At 40.1% G+C, this 26,816-nt stretch overlaps 1 protein-coding gene across 2 annotated transcripts in view; it reads right to left on the reverse strand.

Annotated features, from left to right (window-relative positions):
• The window catches only part of mlph (melanophilin), an 86,594-nt gene extending 60,772 nt beyond the window's left edge, over window positions 1–25,822 (reverse strand). For both annotated transcript variants that reach the window (XM_008114609.3, XM_008114600.3), the window contains exons 1-2: window positions 25,572–25,822; window positions 12,872–12,999 (exon numbers count right to left, since the gene is read on the reverse strand). In XM_008114609.3, the coding sequence (XP_008112816.1) occupies window positions 12,872–12,981 (110 nt within the window). In that variant the 5' untranslated portion in view covers window positions 12,982–12,999; window positions 25,572–25,822. The remainder of the gene's footprint in view (window positions 1–12,871; window positions 13,000–25,571) is intronic.
• Window positions 25,823–26,816: the final 994 nt, after the last annotated feature.

Consider the following 26,816-nt stretch of genomic DNA (forward strand, 5'->3'; position numbering starts at 1 on the left):
AAGTCGGGTGGTGCTGCCGGGCACAAAGCTAAAAGCTGGCCTCTGGTGCAGTTGTCTGTCTGCCCTTAGAGACTAACAAGGTTATTGTGACAGCCAGTGGATGAGAAAAATTGTCTCCAGGACAAATAATCATGAAAACTGGCACAGTTCCTAGAATTCTCTGAATGGGTTGTCTTGTTTTATTTATCTATTTGTTAAAATACTGATATCATGAGATACTTTATGTCTTACTTTGTTGGCTTAATACACTTATCCCAAACAATATTAAAAGATCTCAAGATGGCACAGAAATAAAATCAGTTTAAACAATTCAAAATAATAAAATATGTAAAAGAGTAAATGACTATGAAACAATTTAACAAGTGAAAACGCCCATAATTTCTAACTACAGACAGACTCCAAGTTATGAACACCTGACTTACAAATGACTCATGGTATGGGGATAAGAACACGAACTGAGAGAAATCTACCCATAGGAAGGGGAGTTTACTCCTGAAAGAGTTATCATGGGGAAATCTCCACTGAAGATTTCTCACCAATCCTTGTTTCCACAACAAACCTGTTCTGACTTACAAATTCAACTTAAGAGCAAACCTACAGAACCTATCTTGTACATAACTTGGGGGCTGATTGTATTTGTTATGTAGTTAGGAATAGAAAACCAGATAGAAAGGCTGAGATGGACACTTGCCACTTCATCACATGTATGGAAATCTACTGAAATTCTACTGAGCCATCCCCTTAAGGCACTGCAACTTACTGTGTTCATCACGTGGCTTTGGTTTCAAATGTAGGCAAGAACATTCTTTCCATTTCTAAAGCATTTGAAAGAGCTATCTTTTCCTACATTTCCTGAGCTGGTTGACAAGTGACATTTTAGTGAATTATCTGGATATACATATATACATATATATAATCCAGGCCATTCAAATAAATAAACATATTTTATCAGAAACACACATTAACAGAAACAGTATACATGCTTACTCTGTTTCCCCGAAAATAAGACAGTGTCTTATATTAATTTTTGCTCCTAAAGATGTGCTAGGTCTTATTTTCAGGGGATGTCTTATTTTTCCATGAAGAAGAATTCACATTTATTGTTGAACCAAAAAAAATGAACATTTATTATATACTGTACAGTAGTTGTCATCACAAACTAGCATGACCAGACAAACTGAAATCCTATCAAGAATTTCTTGTTACTACTATTTCCATGTACAACAATCTATGGTACGTACATTTACCGATCCTGCACGCTCTGGTGTTGTTTGGCGGGCATGCTTCCAAACAAAAACTTTGCTAGCTCTTACTTTTGGAGGAGGCCTCATATTTAGCAATTCAGTAAAACCTCTAGTAGGTCTTATTTTTAGGGATATCTTATTTTCAGGGAAATAGGGTAGATATCTTTCCCTCCCTCTCTCCATTCCTCCTCTCCTTTTTATTTCCTTTCCCTTCTTCCCTCTCTCCTTTTCGCCCTCCCTCTCCTTTTTTGTTCTCTCCCTTTCCTCTCTTCTCCCTCCCTTCCTTCCTTCCTTCCTTACCTAAGGCTGTCTCTTCCCCCAACCCTCTTCCTACTCCTTTTCTCAAGAAGAAAAGCGTGTAACATGAAAACCCACCCATCCCCATCCAGAAGGAAAAAAAGGAAAAAAGAAAAAAAGAAAAGAAAGAAGAGGCGACCATCGCTGACCACTATTTCCTCCTCCTCCTTTGGGAGCCTGGCTGCGAGTTAACCAGGGTTCCTTGCACTCTCACTCCACTTATCCTTCCTTCTCTCCTTCCCTCCTTCTTCCAACACGAGGAAGGAGAGAAAGAGAGAGGGAGAGGAGGATTGCCGGAATGACTGCGAAGGGAAAGCCCCCAGTTGCCTCCTTCCCTCCTCTTTCGGTTGACAACAAGGGCCATCCACTCCAACCCCTTCTTTCTGCCATGTAGCAAAAGCACAATCAAAGCACCCCCAACAGATGGCCACTCTGCCTCTTAATAATAATAATAATAATAATATTTCTAGGTGCAAAGATTACTGCAGACACAAACTGCAGCCAAGAAATCAGAACACATGGGTGGTATCCTTGAAGTGACTGGCTTGACCCTGAAGGAGCTGGGGGTGGCCATGGTCGACAGGGAGCTCTGGTGTGGGCTGGTCCATAAAGTCACGAAGAGTTGGAAACGACTGAACATATAAACAACAAAAATAATAAAGAAAATGTGTACCTAGTTTGCAAGTGTTATTTGCTGTTTAACTGTATAGTCCTTACTTTGAAAATAGTTGTTTGGTGACAAAACCTAAGTTAAATTGATGGAACTCTACAAGATATTCAATCATTGAGAAACTAGAGCAAAATGTGCTATAGCATGATGTCCCTCCTGCAAAGACAAAGTTTTTGCAGTTTAATAAACGTCTCCCATGTACTTATGATAGAACCAATTATGAAATGGCATTTATAACCCAAAAACAAAAATCATAGTTCAGGAGAGGAGGTGTTTCTTTTCACAAAGAAATCGGGGAAGGAACAGTGGGTGGGAACAACTCTCTACAATGTGATGGCAAACTCCTGAATAAAATGGATTGTTTGCTAGTGTGTGATGGAGGTAGGAAAATCATCCATCTAATTTTAAAACTCAGTATGTCTGAGCTAAATGGTTAACCTACTCTTTCACACACTTGATCTGTTCAGTGAGATGAGGTTCTTAATCTCAATATCATGTTGTTGTTGTTGTTGTTGTTATGTATTTATACCCTGCACATACATAAAAAACCACATAGCATCTCTTGGTTTGGTCTTTAAAACTTTCTTCTTTAAAAGCCTGCCTGAAAGTAAATGTCTTAGCCTGCTGCCAGAAGGAGAGTAAGAAGGGGGCCATTCTGGGCAGGGAAGTTGGAACAGTCACCAAGAAGGCCATCTCTCACATCCCCACCAACTAAGCTTGTGGTGCTGATGGGACTGAGAAAATTATCTCTCTTGAGGATCTAAGGGCCTGGGTAGGTTTGAATAAGTAAATAGGATCTGCCAAATAGAACAATGATCCTTCTTGAATTACCACAACTCCATCCCATGGCATCAAGGAGGTTGTAGTATCGCCAGAGATCAGGGGTACCAGAGGGGAATTCTCGGGCTGAGAGTTGAAAATGCCTTTTCTTAAACTGTAAACCACAGAATTCCACAGGATTCAGCCATGTCACTTAAAGTGCAACCATAGTGCTATAACTGGGCAGAGCTGATTATAGGAGAAATAGTAGGTTCCTCCTGCTACCGTATCTGCTGGCCAGTGAGGGTGGGGAGGACTTGCTGTAGCTTTCCCACTTCTTTTGTTAAGATTTTCCAAAACAAAACAAAGATCCTTTAACTAGTATTTCTATACAGTAGAACAGATTTCACCAAGCATTAAGTTCCCATTGCTGCGAACTAACCTTGCAGATCTCCCTCAGGCCAAACTAATTTATACAGCTAACTGGAAATATCCTGCAATTGCTACAATACATGGTCATACCTAAACAATCACTTGCTTGTTTGGCTATAGAGTAAACTGAATGTTGCACTCTGTTCAGGATTTTTGCAATACAAAATTTGAAAAGAGTTACCACAACAAGGAACTTGGTGTAAGAAATACATTTCCTTCTTTGACAGCTCCAGATTAAAAGGTTTTTGGGAATAAAGACACTGCTTCGCCTCCTTGCTGTCCCGACGCTATTGCCAAATCTTTATGCTCTACAACACTTAAGATAACAAAGATAAAATATGAACTTAATGAATATGTGAGCTATTTCTGATAAAACTAAATGCCACAGATAATTAAGACTTGCATAAAATATTTCACATGGAAATAATATTTCCTGGTCCCCAATGAAAACAGGAAAGTTTTAGTCTGTAAGAGAATGAAGAGGAAAAATCTATTTGTAGCCAGACTTCAGACATGAATGGATACTAATCAAAGGGAAAGCCTTTGCGCCGGTCATATTAGTACAAGATCTGCCACTTATTTGATAGTGCTCTATTTGCTTTCAGTTCAGCGACACACCATACTATTTGCCTTTGGGGCTATGATTAGTAAGTGTAATGTTTGATTTGAAGGACGGGCCCTTAAAGGCTTATTTCCATGTAGGCTGGAAAATTTTCACATACAGAATAACTCTTGTGGTACTTTAAAACTGAGATGTTGTCTATTTCTCTTTTTGAAGATGTCTGGAAACATGATTAGGACTGGACCTTCTACAGATACTAACAAAAAGGCGCTGACCTCAGCTAGGGATGGTAGTAAATTATTAAGTGTTATTAAATTATTATTGAGTGTGCTTGTACTGAGTATCTGTATATATAGAAGAAAAAGCCTGGGACATATGGGAAGTGTTCAAGAGCTATATAGGTTCAATCAGATTTTATTTGGTCTATGACTGCCTCATCACACTAGAGCATGAATCCACTTTGAATCCGGTTTCTGCCTCCTGCAGAATTCTGGGGTTTATAGTTTGGTGAGGCCCAGGACCTGTCTAGCTTGGCTGTTTAAAGCCCTGTCTCTAAAGTGGATTTAAAGTAGGACCAAGCTCTTGTGTGATGAGGTCCTAAGTCACAGAATTGCCTAACTAGCCAATTTCTTTTTCTATTTTCAAAAAAGTGATTTGAACCAAACTTAAGGTCTAAACTTCTGTACAGGATTAATTTTCAACTTGTAGAAGCTATAGATAAAGGTAAAGGTTTTCCCTTGACATTAAGTCTAGTCAAGTCTGATTCTGGGGGTAGTGCTCATTTCCATTTCTAAGGCGAAGAGCCACTGTTGTCCCTAGAGGCCTCCTAGGTCATGTGGCTGGCATGACTGCATGGAGTGCCATTACCTTCCCTGCTGAAGCGGTACTTATTGATCTGCTCACATTTGCAAGTTTTTGAACTGCTAGGTTAGAAGATGGAGCTAACAATGGGAGCTCACCCTGTCCCGCAGATTCAAACCGCCGACCTTCCTTTCAGTAAGTTCTGCAGCATAGCGGTTTAACCCACTGCGCCACCACAGCTATAACACAAAAAAATTCACAGCTATAAATCCATTTAGTTTAACAAAGTTTTCCAAAGGCTGTGGAAATACAGGTGAAGCAGGGTATGAAAAAGGACAGAAACACTGCTAGGAGGGAAAATGGGAAAACCTTTGGGCTCATTAGAAAAATGTCCCATGAGGTACAATTACTCCAGACAAAGCTGGGTTAGGGAACTGCACCTTTTTCCCATTATTACTTTTTCAGGAGTGATTTCCCTTTCCAGGGGGTAGATTTCTCTCACTTCCTGTTGTCTCGCCCCCGTTATGAGAATAAATAAATACATGTATAAATCAGATGTTTGTAACTCGGGGAATGCCTATACTAACAGATACTGTAAAGCTATCTAAACAACTTTCTCAACATATAGCCACGGCGGACAGAGGCGGTTCAACCACCAGGCCAACTAGGCAGTTGCCTGTGGCGCCATCTTGTTGGGGGCGCCATCGAGGCAACTCCTGTCTCCTCCGGCCTGCCTCCGCAAGGTATTGAACCGCTTTTTCTGTTGATTTGTTGTAAAACATGATGTTTTAGTGCTTAATTTGTAAAATCTTAATGTAATTTGATGTTTAATAGGCTTTTCCTTAATCCCTCCTTATTATCAAACATTTTCGCTTATTTTTCAGTGATTGGGTTTTTTTATTTGGGGGGGGGCGCCAAAATTCTGTTCGCCTGCACTTGAAAAATACCTAGGGCCGGCTCTGAAGGCGGAAGACTTCATTATGTTTTGTTTATCCTACCTTCCCTTTGGGAACTTGGGTGATGGGCACAATCTTCCATTTGTTCTGACAATATCCCCATATAGTAGATCATACTGAGAAGATGACTGGTCTAAAGCCACGAGTAAATCAAATGTCTGAGTGACAATGTGACCCTTCCTTGTTATTGTTCTATCTCAAAGATAATTATCTCAAAGATAATTAATCCTGTGGCTTTTCACCTGGAGTTGCCACATACGTGGCGGCAGGTCTACCCATGTTCCATTGCTGTTTGCTTAAACCTGCTTGCACTTCAATGAGGTGCCAGCCAAGGAAAGACAAGCCCGTTCCCATCATGGTGAGGGCGGACACCCATTTTGAGATCCAGACTATCCTTGATTCTCAGAAATACCATGGGAAAATACAGTATTTAGTACAATGGAAGTTAGGCACGCTGCACCCCAAATGGGTCAATGTCAAACACATACCAGCACCCAGACTTATCATCACAAGCCTAGAGGTTGTTCTCTCTTGTTGGTCTGTTCCCTGCAGGTGGCACCCTTCTTTCAGGTGGGGAGTAATATCAGGGATGCCAACTCAGGTGTGAGAAGAATCAACTGACTGGTCATCCTGACATGAAAGACCAAGGATGGAGGAAAGGGAGGGAGATACAAGGAGAGAAGCTGGAAGAGAGATAAGGGCCACCTGGCCTGGCTATTATGGGAACCTGGAAGCTGGGGATGTTGGAATATAATCTGGTCGGGGGAGGGTAAGAGTTTTACTAGAGTATATAGTGGGTGGTATAGAATAGATTGGTAGAACTCGTTTTTTTAAATTCTGGCAAGAAGGAAAATAAAGACTTGTTTCCAGTGACTACATTGTGATGTGTTATACTTCCAAAATTTTCCAAGATCTTACAATCAGGCCATGTTTGGAAGACATTCTAGATCACCAGGTATTTTTAAAAGGTTATTGGATGTCCATTTTTCGTTCAAATGGATCTTGACTGGGAGCTTCTCTGCAAAATACAATTCTGATATTTGAACTGAGGGGGAATATATCACGGGGGGTAAATGCAGGTTGGCACATAAACTTAAATACACTGGCCAGCATCCTGTTAATGATGTGTGCAGGGATGATGGACGTAATTTGTCAGACATGTACACTGGCCTTTGATACACATATTTACACAATGTTGGTGTTCTGCATAGGGAATAGATAACATAATTTAATTGGCAGACCTTTATACTACAATATTGCTGGCATGCTTCCCCCTAAACTACTGTAAGGTTTCTTTGGAAGACATAATAAACTCATAGAGAGGATATCACTATCCCTCCATTTAACATATCTCTATGGTATGCTAGGACCAGAAGTCAGGTAATTTAATGGTGTTCAGTCATATCCACAATTTTATGGTTGTTGTTGTGACTCAGCCTTTGCCTTTGTGTGACTCTGATGAGGATTCTGGGATGCAAGTGCATAATGATGGGATTTAGATTCAGGATGAGTTTCAAGATGACTCTGATGGGAATTATGGGATTCAGGTGCAGAGTGTTCCTGCTGTGGGAGATGAAGAGCAGGGAGTTTTTCCCATGGGAAGAAATTAGGTTGTTTCTGATGATGTTTTTCAGGTGCAAGAAACAGAAGGGGAGAGTAGCTCTGATAACACTAACGAGCTCAGTGGCCTTGACGGCCTTGACAATGAGGCCGCTGAGCTCGATTGCGCTAGTTGGCTGGAATTTCGGGGGGTGCGTAGAAGCCTCCGAATAGCAAATAAGAGGGAGGTCAAAGGGCAAAGAAATGCCTTCATGTTATGCTATTAAAACAGTCTGCTGAAAGAGAGATCTTTGTCAAAAGCAACTTCTTAGCTAGAGTCAAGAACCAAATCTGTTTCCTGTATCAAGTCTGCATTCCTGTATTACCTCATAGCCTGGATATATTCTCATTGCTGGGACTTTGGCTTCCTTTGAAAGGACCTTGTTTCATGCCTATGCTTCTATGGATTTGATGATTACAGCCTTGTTTTGTAACTATATTTTGGAACTGAACTTTTACCTTTTATGAACTATTTTACTGTCTATTTCCTAATAAACTACAAAAGACTACATTCTGTGTGCAGTCTGGTGTCTTTAGCAAGGTGAAGCTAACCTGAGGTGCAACAGTTATTGTAGTCCAGCTGGAAATGTTTCCCCCACAGAAACAGGGGTCTGTCTAGAAGCTGTCACTAGGGGGAGTTTGTTTCTCCACATACCTGCTGATGTAGATGTTTGACCGAATTCTTGCATTCATAGTCAAAAATAAGGAGGGCAACAGCCTGCACCAAGAGTTATTATCACAGTGAATCTTCCTACACTGAACAGGAAGGTTTGAGGGCAGACAAGTAACTGTATTTCGCTGAATGTGAGAAAGTCAACATTGGAAGGTCAGAAGTAGCCTCTCCATAATTACAATTAAAAGCACTTGAACAGGATTTCTCAGCACCTATATTGGCCTAAGATTTGGAAACAATGTTACCTTTTCTATCTCAAATATAAACTGAGATATCACATTGGTAATAGAAACTGGGCAGCATTCAATGTCAGACAGTTCATTTGCCTTTGCTCTCCAAATGCAGAATATCCGGCAAGCTATCGCTACAGTTCTGATAACAAGTGCATTAAAAGTTTTAATGGAACTTCTAGAAATGTCTTATACTAAAACTGGAATTATCTAGACAAATGACAATTTCTGCAACTTGAATTCTTAAAAATAGTATCCCAGAATAAATGCAAAAAAGACTAATTGTAAAGTAGGCATTTAAAATAAAAAGGTACAAAAGTTCCACTGATAGCTCTATCCAAAGGACAACACACATTTTGCATCGTCTATTGGTTCTTGTGCTATAAGATGTGTGGAAGGAAGCCATTTTTAAATCATGATATTTTTCTCTTGCACCACTAAATGTAGCTAAGAACAATTAAATTCTATAACATATACTATAATATTCAAAACACAGATTGCAATAAACCAGCATATTATCCAGTGTTTTATCTGTATTTTGCTTCTACCCTACTCTAATCTAGATATTGGGAGAACAATTGAATATCTATTAATCATTGATCGGTTTTTCATACCACTGAATGCCCAAATGCACAGACAATGCCAGAAATACAGCTTAACGGAGTAACATTAGAAAATGTTGACCATTTTTGCTACCTTGGCAGCCACCTCTGCACAAAAATCAACATTGACGCTGAAATACAACACCGCCTAAGCTCTGTCAGTGCAGCATTTTTCCAAATGAAGCAGAGAATGGATTGGAACATTCGTAGGGATACCAAAGTGCTTGTTTATAAAGCTATTGTCCTCCTAACCCTATTATACGCCTGCGAAACATGGACTGAAACATGGACTGTCTACAAACATCACACTCAACTCCTGGAAGGATTCTATCAGTGTTGCCTCCGAAAAATCCTGCAAATTTCTTGGGAAGACAGGCTGACAAATGTCAGTGTGTGTGATGACTCATGGGCCATGTAGTCCCGTTCCTAGTGCTGTTGTGACAGATGAAGAGGAAAACTTGGGTTTTCCACCATTTCAGCCAGAAAGGGAACTTTCCCAGCCTGAATTAGAGCCCTTGCACCTGCAGGAGGTTTGTATTCCAGAAATCTGCCAAACAAGCCCTGAGTCAAAATCTCCCCCATTTTCTCGCCGTAATTATTATCTACAACAAAAAGGAGTTCAGCAGGCTAATCGCCGAAGCCTGAGAATCGCAGCAAAGCATTCTGATGATTAAGCCTGCTTCCATGAGAAAATTTAGGGAGTCATACATCTGGACACAGAGATTGACTTTCGTTTCTGGTTTCCCCAGAGAAGTGTTCTCTGGTGGGAAACGAGGCCCTATTTAGATTCCTTGCCCCTTTTGGAATCTTGCGGAGTCAATTCGTCAGCTACTGGAGTAGCGTGTGTGGACAGCTACTCCGTTTCCAAGCCTCGTTCCTGTTTCCAAGCCTTGTTCCTGTTTCCAAGCCTCCGTTCCCAGCCTTGTTTACTTCCACGGATCTTGCCTTGCTTTCCGGACCTTGCCAAGTAAATTCCACGGATCTTGTTTTTGCTCCTCGTTTCTTGTTGCCTTGTTCAAGCCTTGTGTTCCAAGCATCAAGTTATTTCCTAGCCTTGCTCAAGTTTCATGGACTAAAGGACCTTGTCATCTCCCCTCACTTCGCTTGGCGAAGTGAGTGTTTCGGTTATTGGATTACAACTTTGGACCTTAATATTTCATATTGGACATTGTTTCTTTGGACTAATTTTGACCTTCCCTGAAAGGTCTATTCCTGAACTATTTCCTACACTTGCTTTTATTAACCTTATATATTTCCTTAATAAAGATATTAGTTAGATTCTGGCCTCTGTGTATGGTTATTGGTGCTCTGCAGCCTGGGTCGTGACAGTGTGGTGGAAGAAGCAAAGATCACCAGCATTGAAGCGATGCTCCTACGCCATCAACTCTGCTGGACTGGCCACGTTGTCCGAATGCCCGATCACCATCTCCCAAAGCAATTACTATACTCCCAACTCAAGAATGGAAAACAGGATGTTGGTGGACAGGAAAAGAGATTTGAAGATGGGCTTAAAACTAACCTTAAAAACTGTGGCATAGACACTGAGAACTGGGAAGCCCTGGCCCTTGAGCGCTCTAGCTGGAGGTCAGCTGTGACCAGCAGTGCTGTGGAATTTGAAGAGGCACAAATGGAGGGCGAAAGGGAGAAGCATGCCAAGATGAAGGCCCGTCAAGCCAACCCTGACTGGGACCACCTTTCCTCTGGAAACCACTGTCCTCACTGTGGAAGAACATGCGGGTCAAGAATAGGGCTCCACAGTCACCTACGCATCCACCGCCAAGACACTAAACTTGGAAGGTCATCATACCCGAACAACGAGGGATTGCTTAAATAAGCACAAACAGGAAGATTTGGTTTCTCTCTTCATCCCTACTCTTCACTTGCCTTTCTGATCTTAGATGTTCTTCAAACCGATGGTAGACACATATAAGGGTCCCCTTGGATGGAATGGCCCGGTGGCCATCAAGTTCTATAAATAACTCCCCTGACCCAGTTACGTGTGGGGGTTTTCCCTTCTAAAACTCATATATCTAAAACATATAACTGAATAATAACATGTTCTCTTCTTGCATATTAGGAAGAAAGCAGAAAGAACAATATACAAATGCAGTAAACTTTGATACACAAACTCGTCAAGCATATTTTGTAAGGAAAGGAACATGAATGGAGATGGGCTTAGAATTATTGAAACAGACCCTTTGGGATGGATAAATTGAATTAACTTCAATTTTTAGGTTTACTTTTTTTAGTGACAGATGAGGCGGCTTAAAAATGAACAGGTATGTGTACACAACAGCTTCTGGTCATTCTGTTTTCAAAATTATGCTTGAAACGTGATGCCATCATTGTTTCATATCAAAATGATAATTCTGCTATCTTTTCATTACAAGTTTTTTTGGGATGATCTAAGAATCTCTATTTCATTCCCTCTACCCTAACATCCTTGCTGTTGGTCTGTTATCTTTCATCACCAATAGGGCATACTTCTTTCTAAATCAAATCTGTTTGTTGCCACACTTCCCTTGATTTCATCCCATGCCTTTTATTTATTATCCATCAACATCTTAACCAGGCCCCTACCTTCTGCATTGCCTCCAACTAAAAGCAACAACCAAAGATAAACAAAAAGAACATCACTCCTGGGAGGTTTTTCAAATATAGGGTCTATATAGGGTTAAAGAGTAGAGGGGTACAATCCTTCTCAGTTCTGTTAGATATCACCATTCTGTCAAAATAATGCCATCACTGGACAATATCTGAAGTGTCCAACTGTCCATATAACTAGAGATCCTGCAATTGGAAAACATTGAGGCTTCTCAACTAAGACCTTCCTCATTCAGTTCCAACTCCTTTCCCAAAACTTTATGGATGTTAGTTAAGTCCAGACTTTGCAAAAGCTCATCAGTACTCCCAAAAGTACAAATGGAGAGATCTATTCTCATGCTAACTGAACACTGATGTAAAAATCGTCAACCTTTTAGTTATTAAGTGCAAAAAACCTAGGAGATTCTGTTTGCATAGCTGCGTTTTCCACTATAGTCTTGAAGAAGTCAAAGACCAAATTTATGGATCCAGCATTATATACAAAATGGAGACGTATCAATGTGCAGTATTTAACTAGGCCATTTCCAGAACCTCGTGCTCCAATCCTACTTTTCTGGGCTTTTTTCCCCATACACTGCAACTACTTATGTTATAAAATATGTTTGATTATTCAAATTCATTTACACTTCAATAAAACTGCCTTTTTACAATTTGAACCATTTCCATAATGACCTAATTTAGACTACCATATATAGTCGTATATAAGTCGACTTCATGTATAAGTGTAGGGCAGATTTTGGGAGCCAAAATTATTAATTGTGCTAAGATGCATAGATAAGTTGGATGTCATTTCAAAAGAGAAAATGCCAATGAAACTCGGGGGTCAGCTGGCCTGGGCCATTGCCACCACCAGGAATTCAAGAAGGTCAGAAGTGAAACCGTGACAGAGAGAGAAGGAATCAGTGTCTCCTTTACATTCCACTAGGATGGACTAAGCTCTCTCCTTTCCTTTTTGACCTCATTTTTTTTGTCAATTTCTGACTAAAACGACTAGGCTTATACATGAGTATATACATCCCACAATCTTTCTTTATCTTTGAGGAAAATAAAAGGGAGGTCCATGGTTTTCCAAGTTCGCTTAGCTCAAACAGTATCTAAAAGACTTTCCAGAAGAGCTTCAACAGTTAAATGAGCTGTTGGAATTTAAAACCATCTGAAAACCTATCTCTTCCAGCAGGCCTACTCAGCCAGCTTTAATCATGAATTATAAAATCGTGTCTTCTGCTCTAACCTTTGCTCTGTGTATTTCAATATGTATTTTGTAGAAATATGTTTTAATACATGTATTTTATATAACCATTATGGGTTTTTAGCTATGTTGTAACCCTTGAGTCATGAGGAGTGGTGGGTAAATAATAATAATAATAATAATAATAATAATAATAATAATAATAATAATAATAATAATAATGAAACCATGTCTCCATGTGTCAGGTACTCACTCTAAACGTTCTTCTTCCTTTTTGCGCAGATTGATATCCCGTTGAATAACTTCCCAAACATGTTTGGCCTCTTCATCTGTCAGTTTGGAAAGATCTAGTTTTCTTCCCATTTTTAGAAAGATGAATACCTGAAAATCAAGAAAAGAAATAAAGCAATTTGTGTGAAACAATTCTTAATTGAAAGTAGTCATCCATTTGGCAATGTTTATTTTTCCTTCAGTACTATATTTATCTTTGCCAGGAAGGTTTTTCAGTATTTGAATATATCCTGTATCATAATGTTTTATGAGAAGGTCATTGCCATTCATTATAGTAGGAACTCCATAAACATGCTTGTGTTATTTGCTCAGAATAAGCAGATTTTTTTCTCTGTAACAAATGACAGTGAGAAACCTCTATGTTTTTCTATATCAGTAGTTCCCAAACTTTGATCCTCTGGGTGTTTTGGATGTCAGCTCCTAGAAGCCCCAACCAGTTGGTCAACAATCATGAATTTTTGAGACCTGAAGTTCGGAACATTTGGAAAACCAAAGTTTGTGAACAATGGTAGTAGACATGTACGGGAAATAAAAGTTTTAGTAGTGTGCAATGGCATTATCAGTCCAGAGTGTTGTCACTATGTATATCAATAAGTTTTCTCATAATTCCTGATATATGTTCATCATGGGCATACATATTATTTTGAGGAATTCTCTGTCTTCAATATTTAGAACAGCTTTGATGTGGAATTGCTTAATTTCCTTCCTGTTTTACCTATATAAATGGACAATTGCATCGTCTTTTAAAACAGGGATGAGAACATGTGGCCCTTGAGGTGTTTTCGGTCTACAGCTCCCATAACACCTCAGTATTGGCTATACTGGCAAGGGCTCTTAGGAGCTGTAGGACAAAAACATCTCGGGGCCCACAGGTTTCCTACTTTGTTTAAAAATAATAAAAAACAGGAGTGGAAGATGCCCCCTCTCAAATTTACCTAGTAGATTTCCATGGGTGAGTGGAGTTTCAAATCCTGGTACTCAAGTTGTAGTCCAATGATGAAAACTTCTTGGCTTTTCTAACACCTAATAATACTGCATCATTGAGAGCTATGCACATAGCCAAAGGTTTTAAGCACTGAAGACGAAAACATCTTGGGACAAGGATAACTAAAAAACTGCTTTCTCCCATATGTACTTGCATGAGATCCCTTTGATATGTCTTCCTCTGAATACCTCTGACCAGTAGTGAGAGCGTTTTTGGCACAGGCATCTAGGTAATAGAAGGGCCTGGTTCCATCTTTATGATTTTCTCAAATGTCCTTTTATTCATCTGACCTTTAAAAACAATTTCTAGTGTGAGTCATATGTATTTTAACTAGATTCAAATGTTTAATTTTTTAAATGTTTCATGCTGCATCTTCTACAGCATAAAAACAATAAATGCTTTATTTGCGGACTTCTATAAGAATCCAGTTTTCTGATTACTAGACAGGCTTAAAACTGTGTAGGATTATTTCCCTAGAAGTAAAAAAAAAAAAAAAAGCCTGGATATTTCTTCAACAGGAAGTTCACTAGTAAAATAAACGTCATGAGGCTGCCAAAGAAGAGGCAAAGGATTTGCCAAGACAGTCTGCTGATGCTACAAACCAGAAATATCCAGGCTTTTTTTTTTTTTTGCTCAGTGTAGTTCATGCAGAAACCTTCCTTTTTAGCCCCGTCTTTTTTCCAAAGGCAGAACGGGAGGGAAAAAGTCATGGTGGGTTGAGACATATATATGTCGGGACACTTAATGTGTCCGAATCTAAGTCGTTATCAACAAACAAAAATACAGTTTCATTTAAACTGAGCCCAATTACAGTAGGTTCATGCATTACATAAGGCACATGTGACAAAAGCAATGTCTGCAGGCCAAATGTGGACTATCATATCATTTTATGTGGTACTCCAGATGCTGGACTAAACTCCTGTATTTCTCATCATTAGACATCATGACTAGAGCTAATGGGAGTGGTCATACAGTAACATCCCTAAAGGATGCAGTTTGTTCTGTTTAGTCAGGATAATGGGGTTTGGATTTAGATATAAGGCTTGTTGATATGGTAACTTGACTTTAAAATGTCCTTTAATCTTTCCCTAGTCTCTTAGCTACAGGTGCTTTTGGGTAGCAATCCCCATTATCCCCAGTCTTCTTGGCAGATAATCATAAGTGATGGAAGTTACTATTCAATAACATCTGGGGACCCAAATTGGGGGAACCACTATGTAAATAAATTATAGTTGGCCCTCTGTATCCATTGATTCTCTGTCCAAAGATTCAACAGCTCTTCAAAGGTAACCATGAGGCTGATGTGGCAGATGATGAAAATGGTTTCGACACCCCTGATATAAGGAATCCCATCTGGGATCATTCACATAATATGATTTTCATATAATATCTGGAACCCTTCCCCCTGGGTGGCATTTCACTGAAATTTGTCCAGTCTCTCACTTCTTGGTCACTTGCTGCCCCACAGATAAGAGAACAACAAAAGGGAAGATTCACATATTGGGCCACAGTATGCCTTTGCCGAGGTCCAAACAGTACCCCACTCCCTGGGTGCTGAATCTGATGGGAAGACCAACTGTGCAAACATCTGTCTCTGCCAAGAAACGAGTCCACACATTGCTTCTGTTTGCCTAGAAAGGAATCTGTTTTCTTTCTCATTGGACAGAAATGCTACTGTGTCTACTGACAAAAGATTTTATTCCCTTTCTCAGTATGTAGAAGCACTGTCAGATTACATAGCTCCACCTTTCTGGATTAACTCCTTTCTTGGAAAAGGGACATATATAACACCCATCAGATTTGGCACCCAGGGAGGGGGTTGCTTTCAGGAGACAAGAGTTGGCAACCTGAACCCCCTTGCCTCGCCTTTCTCCACAGAGTGGGTCTTTGTGTAAACGTAAAGCTGTGTAACACAAACTTGTGTTATATTTGGGCCAACTGTATTGTATAAGAAAAGGGGTTAATGGTTTCATCCCTCCTTTCTGGAATATAATATAAACAATGCAGAAGGAAATAACATATTTATTTTTCCACTGTAATCAAACATAATGTTTTTCTTACTAACAAAGAGAAACAAATGGTTTTTGTTTTAGAAGGAAGAAAGGAAGATGAATGGGTATAGAAAATGTAATTGGTAGCTGCCATGTCACATAATTAGAACACAAACAATATTATATTGCTTTTCCTCCCTTGTTGTTTGCGAAGTCATACTTTGGGGGTATCCTTAAATCTGCATCTTACCCGGATGTGTCACACTTAAGAATATGTGTAATCTCCTCTCACATGAAAAACTCAAGACTCAGAATCAATTTGAGAGTTTCGATACAATAACCCCAATGGGGTGAACAGAAGTTATTTTTGACTCACCATTCAACTAGTTTGCTTTATGTCTGTGTATTGGTTTGCTTTATTTCTGTGTTTATACTGTATGTTCTTTGTGTTGTCATTTGTAAGGATTTTTGTTGTACTATAGTAGTGTTAAAAAACAGTAGATTTTTTTAAAAGTATAACTTTACAATTTGTTTGCCCATTTTATCATAGCTGTATTATGGTTTATCTTTTCTTTCAATAAAAATTAGTATTAAAAACAACAACTAGGAGTGTCTACTCTGATCAGAGGAATACTCTAAAGATCCCATATGAGCTTGAAAGCTAAGAAGGATCAGTCCTGATTAGTACCTGGAGAAGAGACCACCAAGGAATACCAAGTGCTGAAGAGGTTGTGTTTCAGAAGAAGAAACTGGCAGGACCACCTCTAAGAATTCCTTTCCCAAGAAAAGCCTATGAAATGAATGGAGTTGCCATAAATCATTAAGCAACTTAAAATTTCATTGTCAAACACTCTGGTCAGAATTGTCACTACGGACCCCATAACATGAGGAGAGGGAAAGTGGAGGACATTGTGGGACAGTGTAGCAAACTGTCTTACTCTGTTCCCTCCATCTTCTGCCATCCCACGTCCTTTCTCCATAGAGGTCTGTCTTTCCCCCTGCTTTGTGTCAAAAGGCACTCTGAGCTCCATTTCTCTAGATTGCTGAAACGGAGCCCCACAGAGTCATGCCAAAAGTTGCCTTGAGTTGTGTGATGGACTTTGTGGGACTCCCATTCTGGCAGCGTAGAGGAACAGGGAGAAGATGCAGAGAAGACTGAGGAAATCTATATTATCTCAAACATGTTATACAACTCCTCTTCCCACTCCTTATTATTGATCATGCTGATTGATGCTTCTGGGAGGAATAACCAGATACAGTAGAGTCTCACTTATCCAACACTCGCTTATCCAACATTCTAGATTATCCAACGCATTTTTGTAGTCAATGTTTTCAATACATCGTGATATTTTAGTGCTAAATTCGTAAATACAGTAATTACTACATAGCATTACTGGATACTGAACTACTTTTTCTGTTAAATTTGTAGTTAAACATGATGTTTGGGTGCTTCATTTGTAAAATCATAACCTAATTTGATGTGTAATAGGCTTTTCCTTAATCCCTCCTTATTATCCAACATATTTGCTTATCCAACGTTCTGCCGGCCTGTTTATGTTGGATAAGTGAGACTCTACTGTATATGCAAAATCCCGGGAAGAAAAACAGCCTCAACCCTCCTTACACACAAACTCACTCACTCTCCCCCCCCCTCCTCTCACACACACAGCATTGACAAGTTTTTCTTCCCATCCCTAATTTGTTTCATACATTATTCTTTTTAGAAATGTATTGGTGGTCCTGAAACAGAGGTTGGACGGCAATGACTAGGGTTTTAGCATTGTATTTCTGCCTGGAAGTGGGTTGGACTAGAGAGGCCTTATAGTTCCTTACAGCTTTATGAGTCTATGGTACTATTAAAATATGGCCCCTTTGCTTCCTTAACATTTACTGTATATCAGTAGTTCCCAATCTATACTTCTCCAGGTGTATGGGCCTTTAACTCCCAAGAGCTCCACTCAGCTTGGCCAACTGTCTAGTACTCTGAGAGCTGAAACCCAAAACACTTGGAAGACCAAATGTTGTAACTATTTTTAACCAGATTACTGCAACATTCTCTACATGGGGTTGCCTTTGAAGACTGTTTGGAAGCTTCAATTGGTACAACTGGCAGCAGCCAGATTGCTCACTGGAGTTGCGTACAGGGAGCATACAACCCCTCTGCTGCGTCAGCTCCACTGGCTGCCAGTCTGCTACCAAGCAATTCAAAGTGCTGGCTTTAGCCTATAAAGTTCTACACAGTTCTGGCCTGGTCTAACTGTCCAAACGTATCTCCCCCTATGAACCACCTCAGAGTTTAAGATCTTCTGAGGTGACCCTGCTCTCGATCCCACATCCCTCACAAGTGCGATTGATGGGGACGAGAGACAGGGCCTCCTCACTGGTGGCCCCTGGGCTGTTGAACTCCCTCCCTAGAGATATTAGATCAGCCCCTTTCCTCCTGGCCTTTAGAAATAGAATAAAAACTTGGCTTTGGGAGCAGGTCTTTGATAAATAGCACAGTGCAATAATTTTACCTGGAAATCGTGCAATGGATTATGGAACGGCTGTAGACTTTGTATTTGGATGACACGTGTTTATATTGGAATGTATTTTAATTATGTTTTATGTTTGTTTCAATTTTAATAATTCTATTTCATGTTTGTATTTTATATCCAAGACACTGCACAAGTTCCGTTTGTAAGCCACCTTGAGTTCCTTTTGGGATAGAGAAAGGAGGGATATAAATATGGCAAATAAATAAATAAATTCAGTGAAAGAGTTTCTGTCACTAAAAAGAAAAACACTCAAAATATTCAGTGTTTTATTTTCCCATAAGAAAGGAAAATGAGGAATTCCACGTCAAAGTAGCATTTGTTGCATTTGCAAGTATGACGTTTACAGTGAAATAAAACAAAACACATGCTCTTTCCCCCTCCCTGAGGCTACAGAATGGAGCTGTAAAAGAAGGATCCTCTGAAGCAGGTCTACACAATGTGTAGCCCTCCAGGTGTTCAGGACTCTAACCCCCAGAAGCTCTAGCCAGCTTGTCTAATGGTCAGGAATTCTGGAAGCTGAAGTCCAAAACACCTGGAGGGCCATAGGTTATGTAGGTCTGCCCCAGGAAGCATGAATGAAAAGCAAAAACTAAACCAATGTCTCAGCACCTTCAGCAGACTGACCTACCATCAGCCCACATACAGAATATCAGCTCACGAGGCAACTGCCTCATTGCCCTTATGAGTCCTTCTCTCTCTCTCTCTCTCTCGCTCTCTCTTTTCAGAAACCTTTAGTCATGAAGATCTTTCTGTAAGATTAATATCAATTACGTTCCATTAATAAAAGATACCAAGATTTAACACTTTTGTGTTGGACTATCACCCTGGATACCAAGTTTCGAATCCCTCCTTGGCTGTGAAAACTCTTTGAGTGATCCTGGCCAAGTCACACACTCTCAGCCTCAGATGAAAGCAACGGCAAGGCATCTCTGAACAAATATTGCCTAGAAACCCAGTGATAGCCTTGCCTTAGGACTTCCAATACAACAACAAATGTTTAATTACAAAACAAATGTTCAATTACGCATGGTTGACTGAGAAAGTGATCAAGAAACACTCTACTCAGCATCTAGATGGAGAGTCTTTATTCTTCTGTAAATATCCTTTAATTACTACTCTTCTTTCCCTCTTGTCATAACACAACCATGCATCTTCTTGGTGAATTTTCAGTGTGAGACTCTGCTTAGACATTTTTCAAAACAGAACTCGCCTGTCAACTACAGGGTAAAACTTTGATAAGCTAAGAAACCAATGAAGCATCAACTTTTGCCAACTGGTTTGAAAGTAGTTTTGCATCAGTGAGCCCAAACAGTACATCAATAAATTTTCACAACAAAGAGACTTATGAAAGACCTTTATGGTTGCCAGACCAATTATCTCCAAACAAATATATAGCAGGCATTTTCCCTCTCTCTTCTGGTGTGCCGTCTGTATTTAAAAGGTAAATGAAAAAGTAAATACTGGACTTCTGACACCCACCACAGCGTAGGAATACTGAGGATGAAACTAAATAAGTAAATATAGCATGTTGTAACTTTAATGTCTTCATCTTTTAAAATCTGCAGAATTCCACAAAATACAAGCATTTATGAATAGATTAAGGATAAATTGAAAGGAATCACTTCTCATGGTAACACTGGATATTTGAAGTAATCTTATCAAACATATATTTTCCTACTCAATCAAAATTGCTAAGACATAGAAATCCTTTTAATGGAATTTTAAAACTTCAAATGAGGAGCATTCAGCCAACACCCAAGAAGAACACCCTTATATAAGAAGGAAAATGAATTCAGCATGACTATCAGCTGATTTCCTGTCCATTTTTTTCTCCAGTTTAAAAACAAGCCTGCAGTTTATAGAGGCAATAAAATTGGGATCAGATAATCTTCGTCTAACAAAACGTTTCTTTTTTTTTAAATCTGAGTATGCCTGTGTTATATGAGTAAAGGTGGCTGATCAGCCCCATTCAGGTTACTATATTTAAGTACAGTAGAGTCTCACTTATCCAACACTTGCTTATCCAACGTTCTGGATTATCCAACACATTTTTGTAGTCAATGTTTTCAATATATCATGATATTTTGGTGCTAAATTAGTAAATACAGTAATTACTACATAGCATTACTGCGTATTGAACTACATTTCTGTAAAATTTGTTGTATAACATGATGTTTTGGTGCTTAATTTGTAAAATCATAACCTAATTTGATGTTTAATAGGCTTTTCCTTAATCCCTGCTTATTATCCAACATATTCGCTTATCCAACGTTCTGCCGGCCCATTTATGTTGGATAAGTGAGACTCTACTGTACTGTATATACTGTTTGAAAATCAACCTATGTTGAAAATCAACTTATCTACGGGTCCATGTATATACTGGATCTTAACTTTTATCAAAAAAAGGAAACATTCTCTTCTCTGAGCAGAGTGGCAAAAGACAAGAGGTTAGCACTGTAAATCCTGGGGAAACCTAAAAGCAATTAATTACCTCTACTCAGCACTGTGACTCCACTTCTAGGTGGGAAAACGGCAGGGCTGGCCCCTTCCCCACTCCACAGAATGACCTTGAAATTAATCATCGGTCATATCTAAATCCAAATTGTTCAAGCCCTTGACTTGTACATAAGGTTGACTTATACATGAGTATAAGTGGAGGAAGCCAAGCAATGTGCTGCAATTCCAATCAACCCTAAGTAACCTAACAAATGGAGAAGGATAATAGGTGTCACGGTCCAGTAATGTCTTGAACATGTGAAATAAATTTCCCAACAAGAAACACCCCTCTGGTTATGTCAAATGGGATAGGCGGCAGTTGCAGTCTAATGCACTGAGATGAGACCAAATTATGGTCTAAGGTTTAATCATTTTACCAGTTTAATTTGGGCTCTAAGTCTTCTTATGTGAAAGAATCATGAATCCCTGGACAGTTGGAGGGAGAGGGCAGGCATTTACTAATTGGCATATTTTAGGAAATGACCAGAATAAGGCAATAAAAGTGTGGGATGGCTACTGAATATATTGTTTTGTTCAATACTTGCAAGTTCTTCAATGGTATGGGAAGTTTATTTCACATGTTCAAGACATTGTTGGACTGCGAAACCTAAGAACTGGAGGCTTGCCAATGCCATTTATCAATTCCTGCACAACACCTTAATTTATGAAGTGAGTCAATGGGAAGGATAAAAAATTGTGTTTTCCCATTTTGGCAGGAGTCTTGCGCCCTTATTCCAAGTGAATGAGAGGCCTGGCTGTAGTTGCATTTACATCCTACTTGTCTTTCAATTGGTTTAATGTGGCGTAGATGGCTCTATTCCTTCCCATCCTTCCCTCACAACAAAAATCCCGTAGAATAAGTCAAGCTGAAAAAATGTGACTCTCCTGAATGTTGGTGTTCGTGGCTCAGTGGGGAAATTGAAATTGGGTCCCCCAAATCCTAGTCCCACACTCCATAATGTTTGCTTGCTTGTCTAAGGTCACTTATTGAGTTCATGAGAGAATGAAGATTTCAAAAGAAATTTCTTGAGCCACCACTTGACTTCCTCCACACTACAGTATAATATAGTATAGGCATGGGCTAACTAAGGCCTGGGGGGCGGATCAATCCCCTGGGTGCCTACCTCAGGCCCTCTTCATTTTCCCTGTCCTTTTAGCAAAAAGGACGGGGGAGGAAGGCAAGGAGCAGCTGAGAGCCCTCTGGAGCACTCTCAGCAACCATGTGTCTCGCCTGTCTCCCAAGATAAGGATGGTGCGAGCGGCCCTGTACTTAGGGCAGGAGGATGGCTTGAGGAAGGCACGCAGTGGTTCAGAGCCCTCTGGAGCACTCTCGAACGTTGCCTATCTTGCCCTTCTCCTGGCATAATGCTGAGAGGACAGCCTGAAGATCGAGAGAAGTGTATTGGGGAGGAGGGTTGGGGCAATCGTTTTCATCTCGGCATAAGGATGGGTGAGCATCCCTGTCCTTATGCCAGGAGGACAATCTGAGGATGACCTGGGCCCTTGCTCCATAATCTCCCGGTCCCTCCCTCTCTCAGGCCCTTCCTGGGCCTGTCCCACCCAGTGTGTGCTGGGCCACCCTCCCACCTGGCCCAGCCCGGCCCTCCTGGCCAAGCCCACAATATGGCACCAAGGCAAAAAAAAAGTTTGCCCATGCCTGGTATAGTACATCCAATTAATGAGTAAGAATTGCTTCATGAGTAATTCTAGCGAAACTCTTGAATATGTGAACATGGTAAGCCTGAGCTTTTACTACCTATCCTAAAGATATTAATCCACATAATGTAAACTTTGTGAGCCTGATAAAACAGGCTGCACCTTGGTATTGACAGGTGAAAGATATGCTTCTGATTGATCTGCATCTGGCCACATGGAGCAGTAACATCAGGCATAACCCCACATAGAAGGAGACCAACACACACACACACACAACATATAGAAGGAAGACACAGAAATAATAGGTTCAGGACTGCACAGGAGCTCAAAGTACCCTACATTTTGCTTCCAGTTCAGAATCATGCAAGAAGTATGGGTGGGGTTGAAAATGTGTTGCCTGTGGACAAATGAGTCACATGTAGTCAAGGCCTTGTGTGTACTTATGAGTCCCACTAATATTGGGAGACTTTTTCTAAGTGAACTCCAACCTTAGCAAAAATATTAATTTGTATGTTCTGTTTTTAAATGGCAGAGGTTAAACAGAAGAAAGACAGTGACAAACTAAGTTAGTATGGGAATTCTGACACTCCACATGTAAAAGCAGCGTTTAAACCTGAAAGCTACCTGATTAGGTAGATTAGTTCAAGTAATAACCTGGATTTCTCACATTTCTCAGGCTGCCATGGCTCAATGTTACGGAATCCTGGTATATGTAGTTTGGTGAAGCACAGCATGTAAAGTGGTATTGAGACTCTCATGCTTTTTAAATAATATAAATTTAATATTTTAATAATGATAAATTCCATATTATAATATAATAGGTATGTTTAGCCTATGGAATCCCCAAGAAAGCCTCAGAACATCAGATGATTAATTTTAAAAACATTCAAATTGATTCAAGTCCATTCTGAATTGCCAATCTTACCTAACAAGCAAGAGTTCGCAGAAGCTGGATTGAGCGACATATTAGTTATGGATTATTTTCCTTGTTCCTGGGCTCTAAATATATCTGAAAAATTGGCCAGCTTTCTAAGATGGGCCTTCTACAGTATTTCATAAGAGTACTATCTAAGTTGATACTGCTCACATGGAGCTGAAAACTAAGGCCCCTTCTACACTGCCATATAATCCAGATTATCTGCTTTTAACTGGATTATATGAGTCAAATCTGGATTTTATATGGCAGTGTAAAAGGGGCCTAATTCTCCAGTCTGATCAGTTGTCAAGATCACATCCTTGAGAATTGGGATGCAAACACAGGCAGAAATATATCAACATCTGTTCACAAAGCCCCACCAATACTGCTATTTGAAACTGCATTATATGGTCAGTGCAGATGGTGGCCAAAGACTTTCTTTCCAGAAATGCCATTTGAGAAGGGTGTTATGTTAACAACCTTGGGGTTTATCGAGCAGTAAGAAATCAGTAGTATTATTCCAAACAATAATACAGCGTTTCTCAACCTGGGGTTCGGGACCTCTTGGGGGGTCGTGAGGGGGGTTCAGAGGGGTCAGCAAAGTATTTCTGTTCGTCATGGGGGTTCTGTATGGGAAGTCCGGCCCAATTTGATCGTTGGTGGGGTTCAAGGGGCTCTTTGATTGTAGGTGAACTATAAATCCCAGTAACTACAACTCCCAAATGCCAAGGTCTATTTTCCCCAAACTCCACCAGTGTTCAAATTTGGAGATATTGAGTATTTGTGCCAAGTTTGGTCCAGATTCATCATTGTTTGAGTCCACAGTGCTCTCTGGATGTAGGTGAATGACAACTTCCAAACTCAAGTTCAATGCTCATCAAACCCTTCCAGTATTTCCTATTGGTCATGGGTTCTGTGTGCCAAGTTTAGTTCAATTCCATCATTGGTGGAGTTCAGAATACTCTTTGATTCTAAGTGAACTATAAATCCCAGCAACTACAATTCCCAAATGACAAAATCATCCCTGCAACCCCAAGAGTATTCAAATTTGGACGTATGGGGTATTTGTGCCAAATTTGTTCCAGTGAATGAAAATACATCCTGCATATCATATATTTACATTATGATTCATAACAGTAGCAAAATGACAGTTATGAAGTACAGTAGAGTCTCGCTTATCCAAGCTTCTGGATAATCCAAGCCATTTTTGTAGTCAATGTTTTCAATATATCGTGATATTTTGGTGCTAAATTCGTAAATACAGTAATTACAACATAACATTATTACTGTGTACTGAACTACCTTTTCTGTCAAATTTGTTGTATAACATGATGTTTTGGTGCTTAATTTGTAAAATCATAACCTAATTTGATGTTTAATAGGCTTTTCCTTAATCCCTCCTTATTATCCAAGATATTCGCTTATCCAAGCTTCTGCCGGCCCGTTTTGCTTGGATAAGTGAGACTCTACTGTAACAACAAAACTAATTTTATGGTTGAGGGTCACCACCACATGAGGAACTGTATTAAGGGGTTGCAGCATTAGGAAGGTTGAAAACCAGTGCAATAATATGGTAGAGTGTGAATACATTATAAATCCCCTGAAGGGATGGAACTATAAGGCTGGATCCACACTGCCATATAATGCGATTTGAAACTGCATGATATAGTTCCAAACTGCATCATTCAACAGTGTAGAGCTAGCCTAAAAGCTGCAAAACAAGTCTTCTTTTTCCTCCAGGAACAGCCATCTCCGTTCATGCCTATCCATTATCTTAAACCAGAAATCTGTCCTCAAACGTACCAATATGAAAAGACCTTTCGAAGCCTGTCACATGCAAAGCCCTGCCTATGCAATTGTTACAGAAAGGTGGCAGACAATCCAAGTGAAGCCCTCCAGTGACCTGGGTGCACACTTTTTCCTCAGGAGTGAAATAAACTTCAGCCAGACCACCTGGAGAGCCACCTGGGCTGCCCTCCACAAGCCAATCCCAGTGGCCAAGCCTGTGGGCACCCTCCCCTGGGCCAGCTTGCCCTTTAAACACTCGCACACACCAAGCAGGCAGAAGCACTTGTTGTTACCTTGGCAGGGCGCAGGCTGGCTGGGCGCTGCTGCTCAGAGCTGCCTCTCTTTCCCGGTGGGACTCCTGTTCTAGAGGGTGCTGTAAATATGTCTTTGTCACATGCTTTCAATGCTGGGCTCCCATCCTCTCTCTCCTTTAGCCTAAGGGGAGCCAGAACAAACCACCTAATCGGTACACAGCGATCACATGGCCCGATTAGGGCTTGTCTCAGAGTTAACTTCCTGGGGAGTTTTCCTGCAGCAGCAGCAACAGAAGAACAAGCTGCACAAGCTGCAAAAGGAAGAGCAGAGCTGCCTGGCTGCTCCTAAAGTGCCCTTCACAGCAGTCACCCAGTCAGACCACTCTGCCTTCCAAAAGAAAGAAGTCTGTTGTCAAGCTTGCAAAGGCCATTTGTGTCATCCAAAGGAGGCAGTTGGTTTGTGTGTACTGCAAAAGGCTGACTAGTTGCTGTTCTTTTCTAATTAGAAGGGGAACTTGAAAAACTCATTAATGGCAAGCGGGGAATCTGTAGAGTTAGAAGAGACCACCAGGGCTATCCAGTCCAATCCCATCCTGCCATGTAGGAATACACAATCCAAGCAGCCCTGACAGATGGCCATGAAACTTTTGCTTTAAAAACTCCTAGAGATGGAGACTCCACCAGATTCCAAAGCACTTTGTCCCAGTGAAGAAGCGGGCTACAAATAACGAACTATCTATATATCTTCTATCTTCTATTCACATAATAAAAGTGAAAAATGTGAATGTGTGTATGTGGCAAAGGTGTTCACTTACACCAGTGGTTCCCAAACTTATTTAGCCTACCGTCCCCTTTCCAGAAAAAAATATTACTCGGCACCCCCTGGAAATTAATTTTTAAAATTTTAATAGCAATTAAACAGAAAGATATATGTACAGTAGAGTCTCACTTATCCAACAATCACTTATCAAACATTCTGGATTATCCAACGCATTTTTGCAGTCAATGATTTCAATAAATCGTGATATTTTGGTGCTAAATTCGTAAATACAGTAATTTCTACATAGCATTACTGCATACTGAACTACTTTTTCTGTCAAATTTGTAGTTAAACATGATGTTTGGTTGCTTCATTTGTAAAATCATAACCTAATTTGATGTGTAATAGGCTTTTCCTTAATCCCTCCTTATTATCCAACATATTCGCTTATCCAGCGTTATGCTGGCCCATTTATGTTGGATAAGTGAGACTCTACTGTATTAATGTTTCTACCTTGTTTTGTA

The sequence above is a fragment of the Anolis carolinensis genome, chromosome 1 (assembly GCF_035594765.1).
Source record: "Anolis carolinensis isolate JA03-04 chromosome 1, rAnoCar3.1.pri, whole genome shotgun sequence".
In the NCBI taxonomy this organism is placed as follows: domain Eukaryota; kingdom Metazoa; phylum Chordata; class Lepidosauria; order Squamata; family Dactyloidae; genus Anolis; species Anolis carolinensis.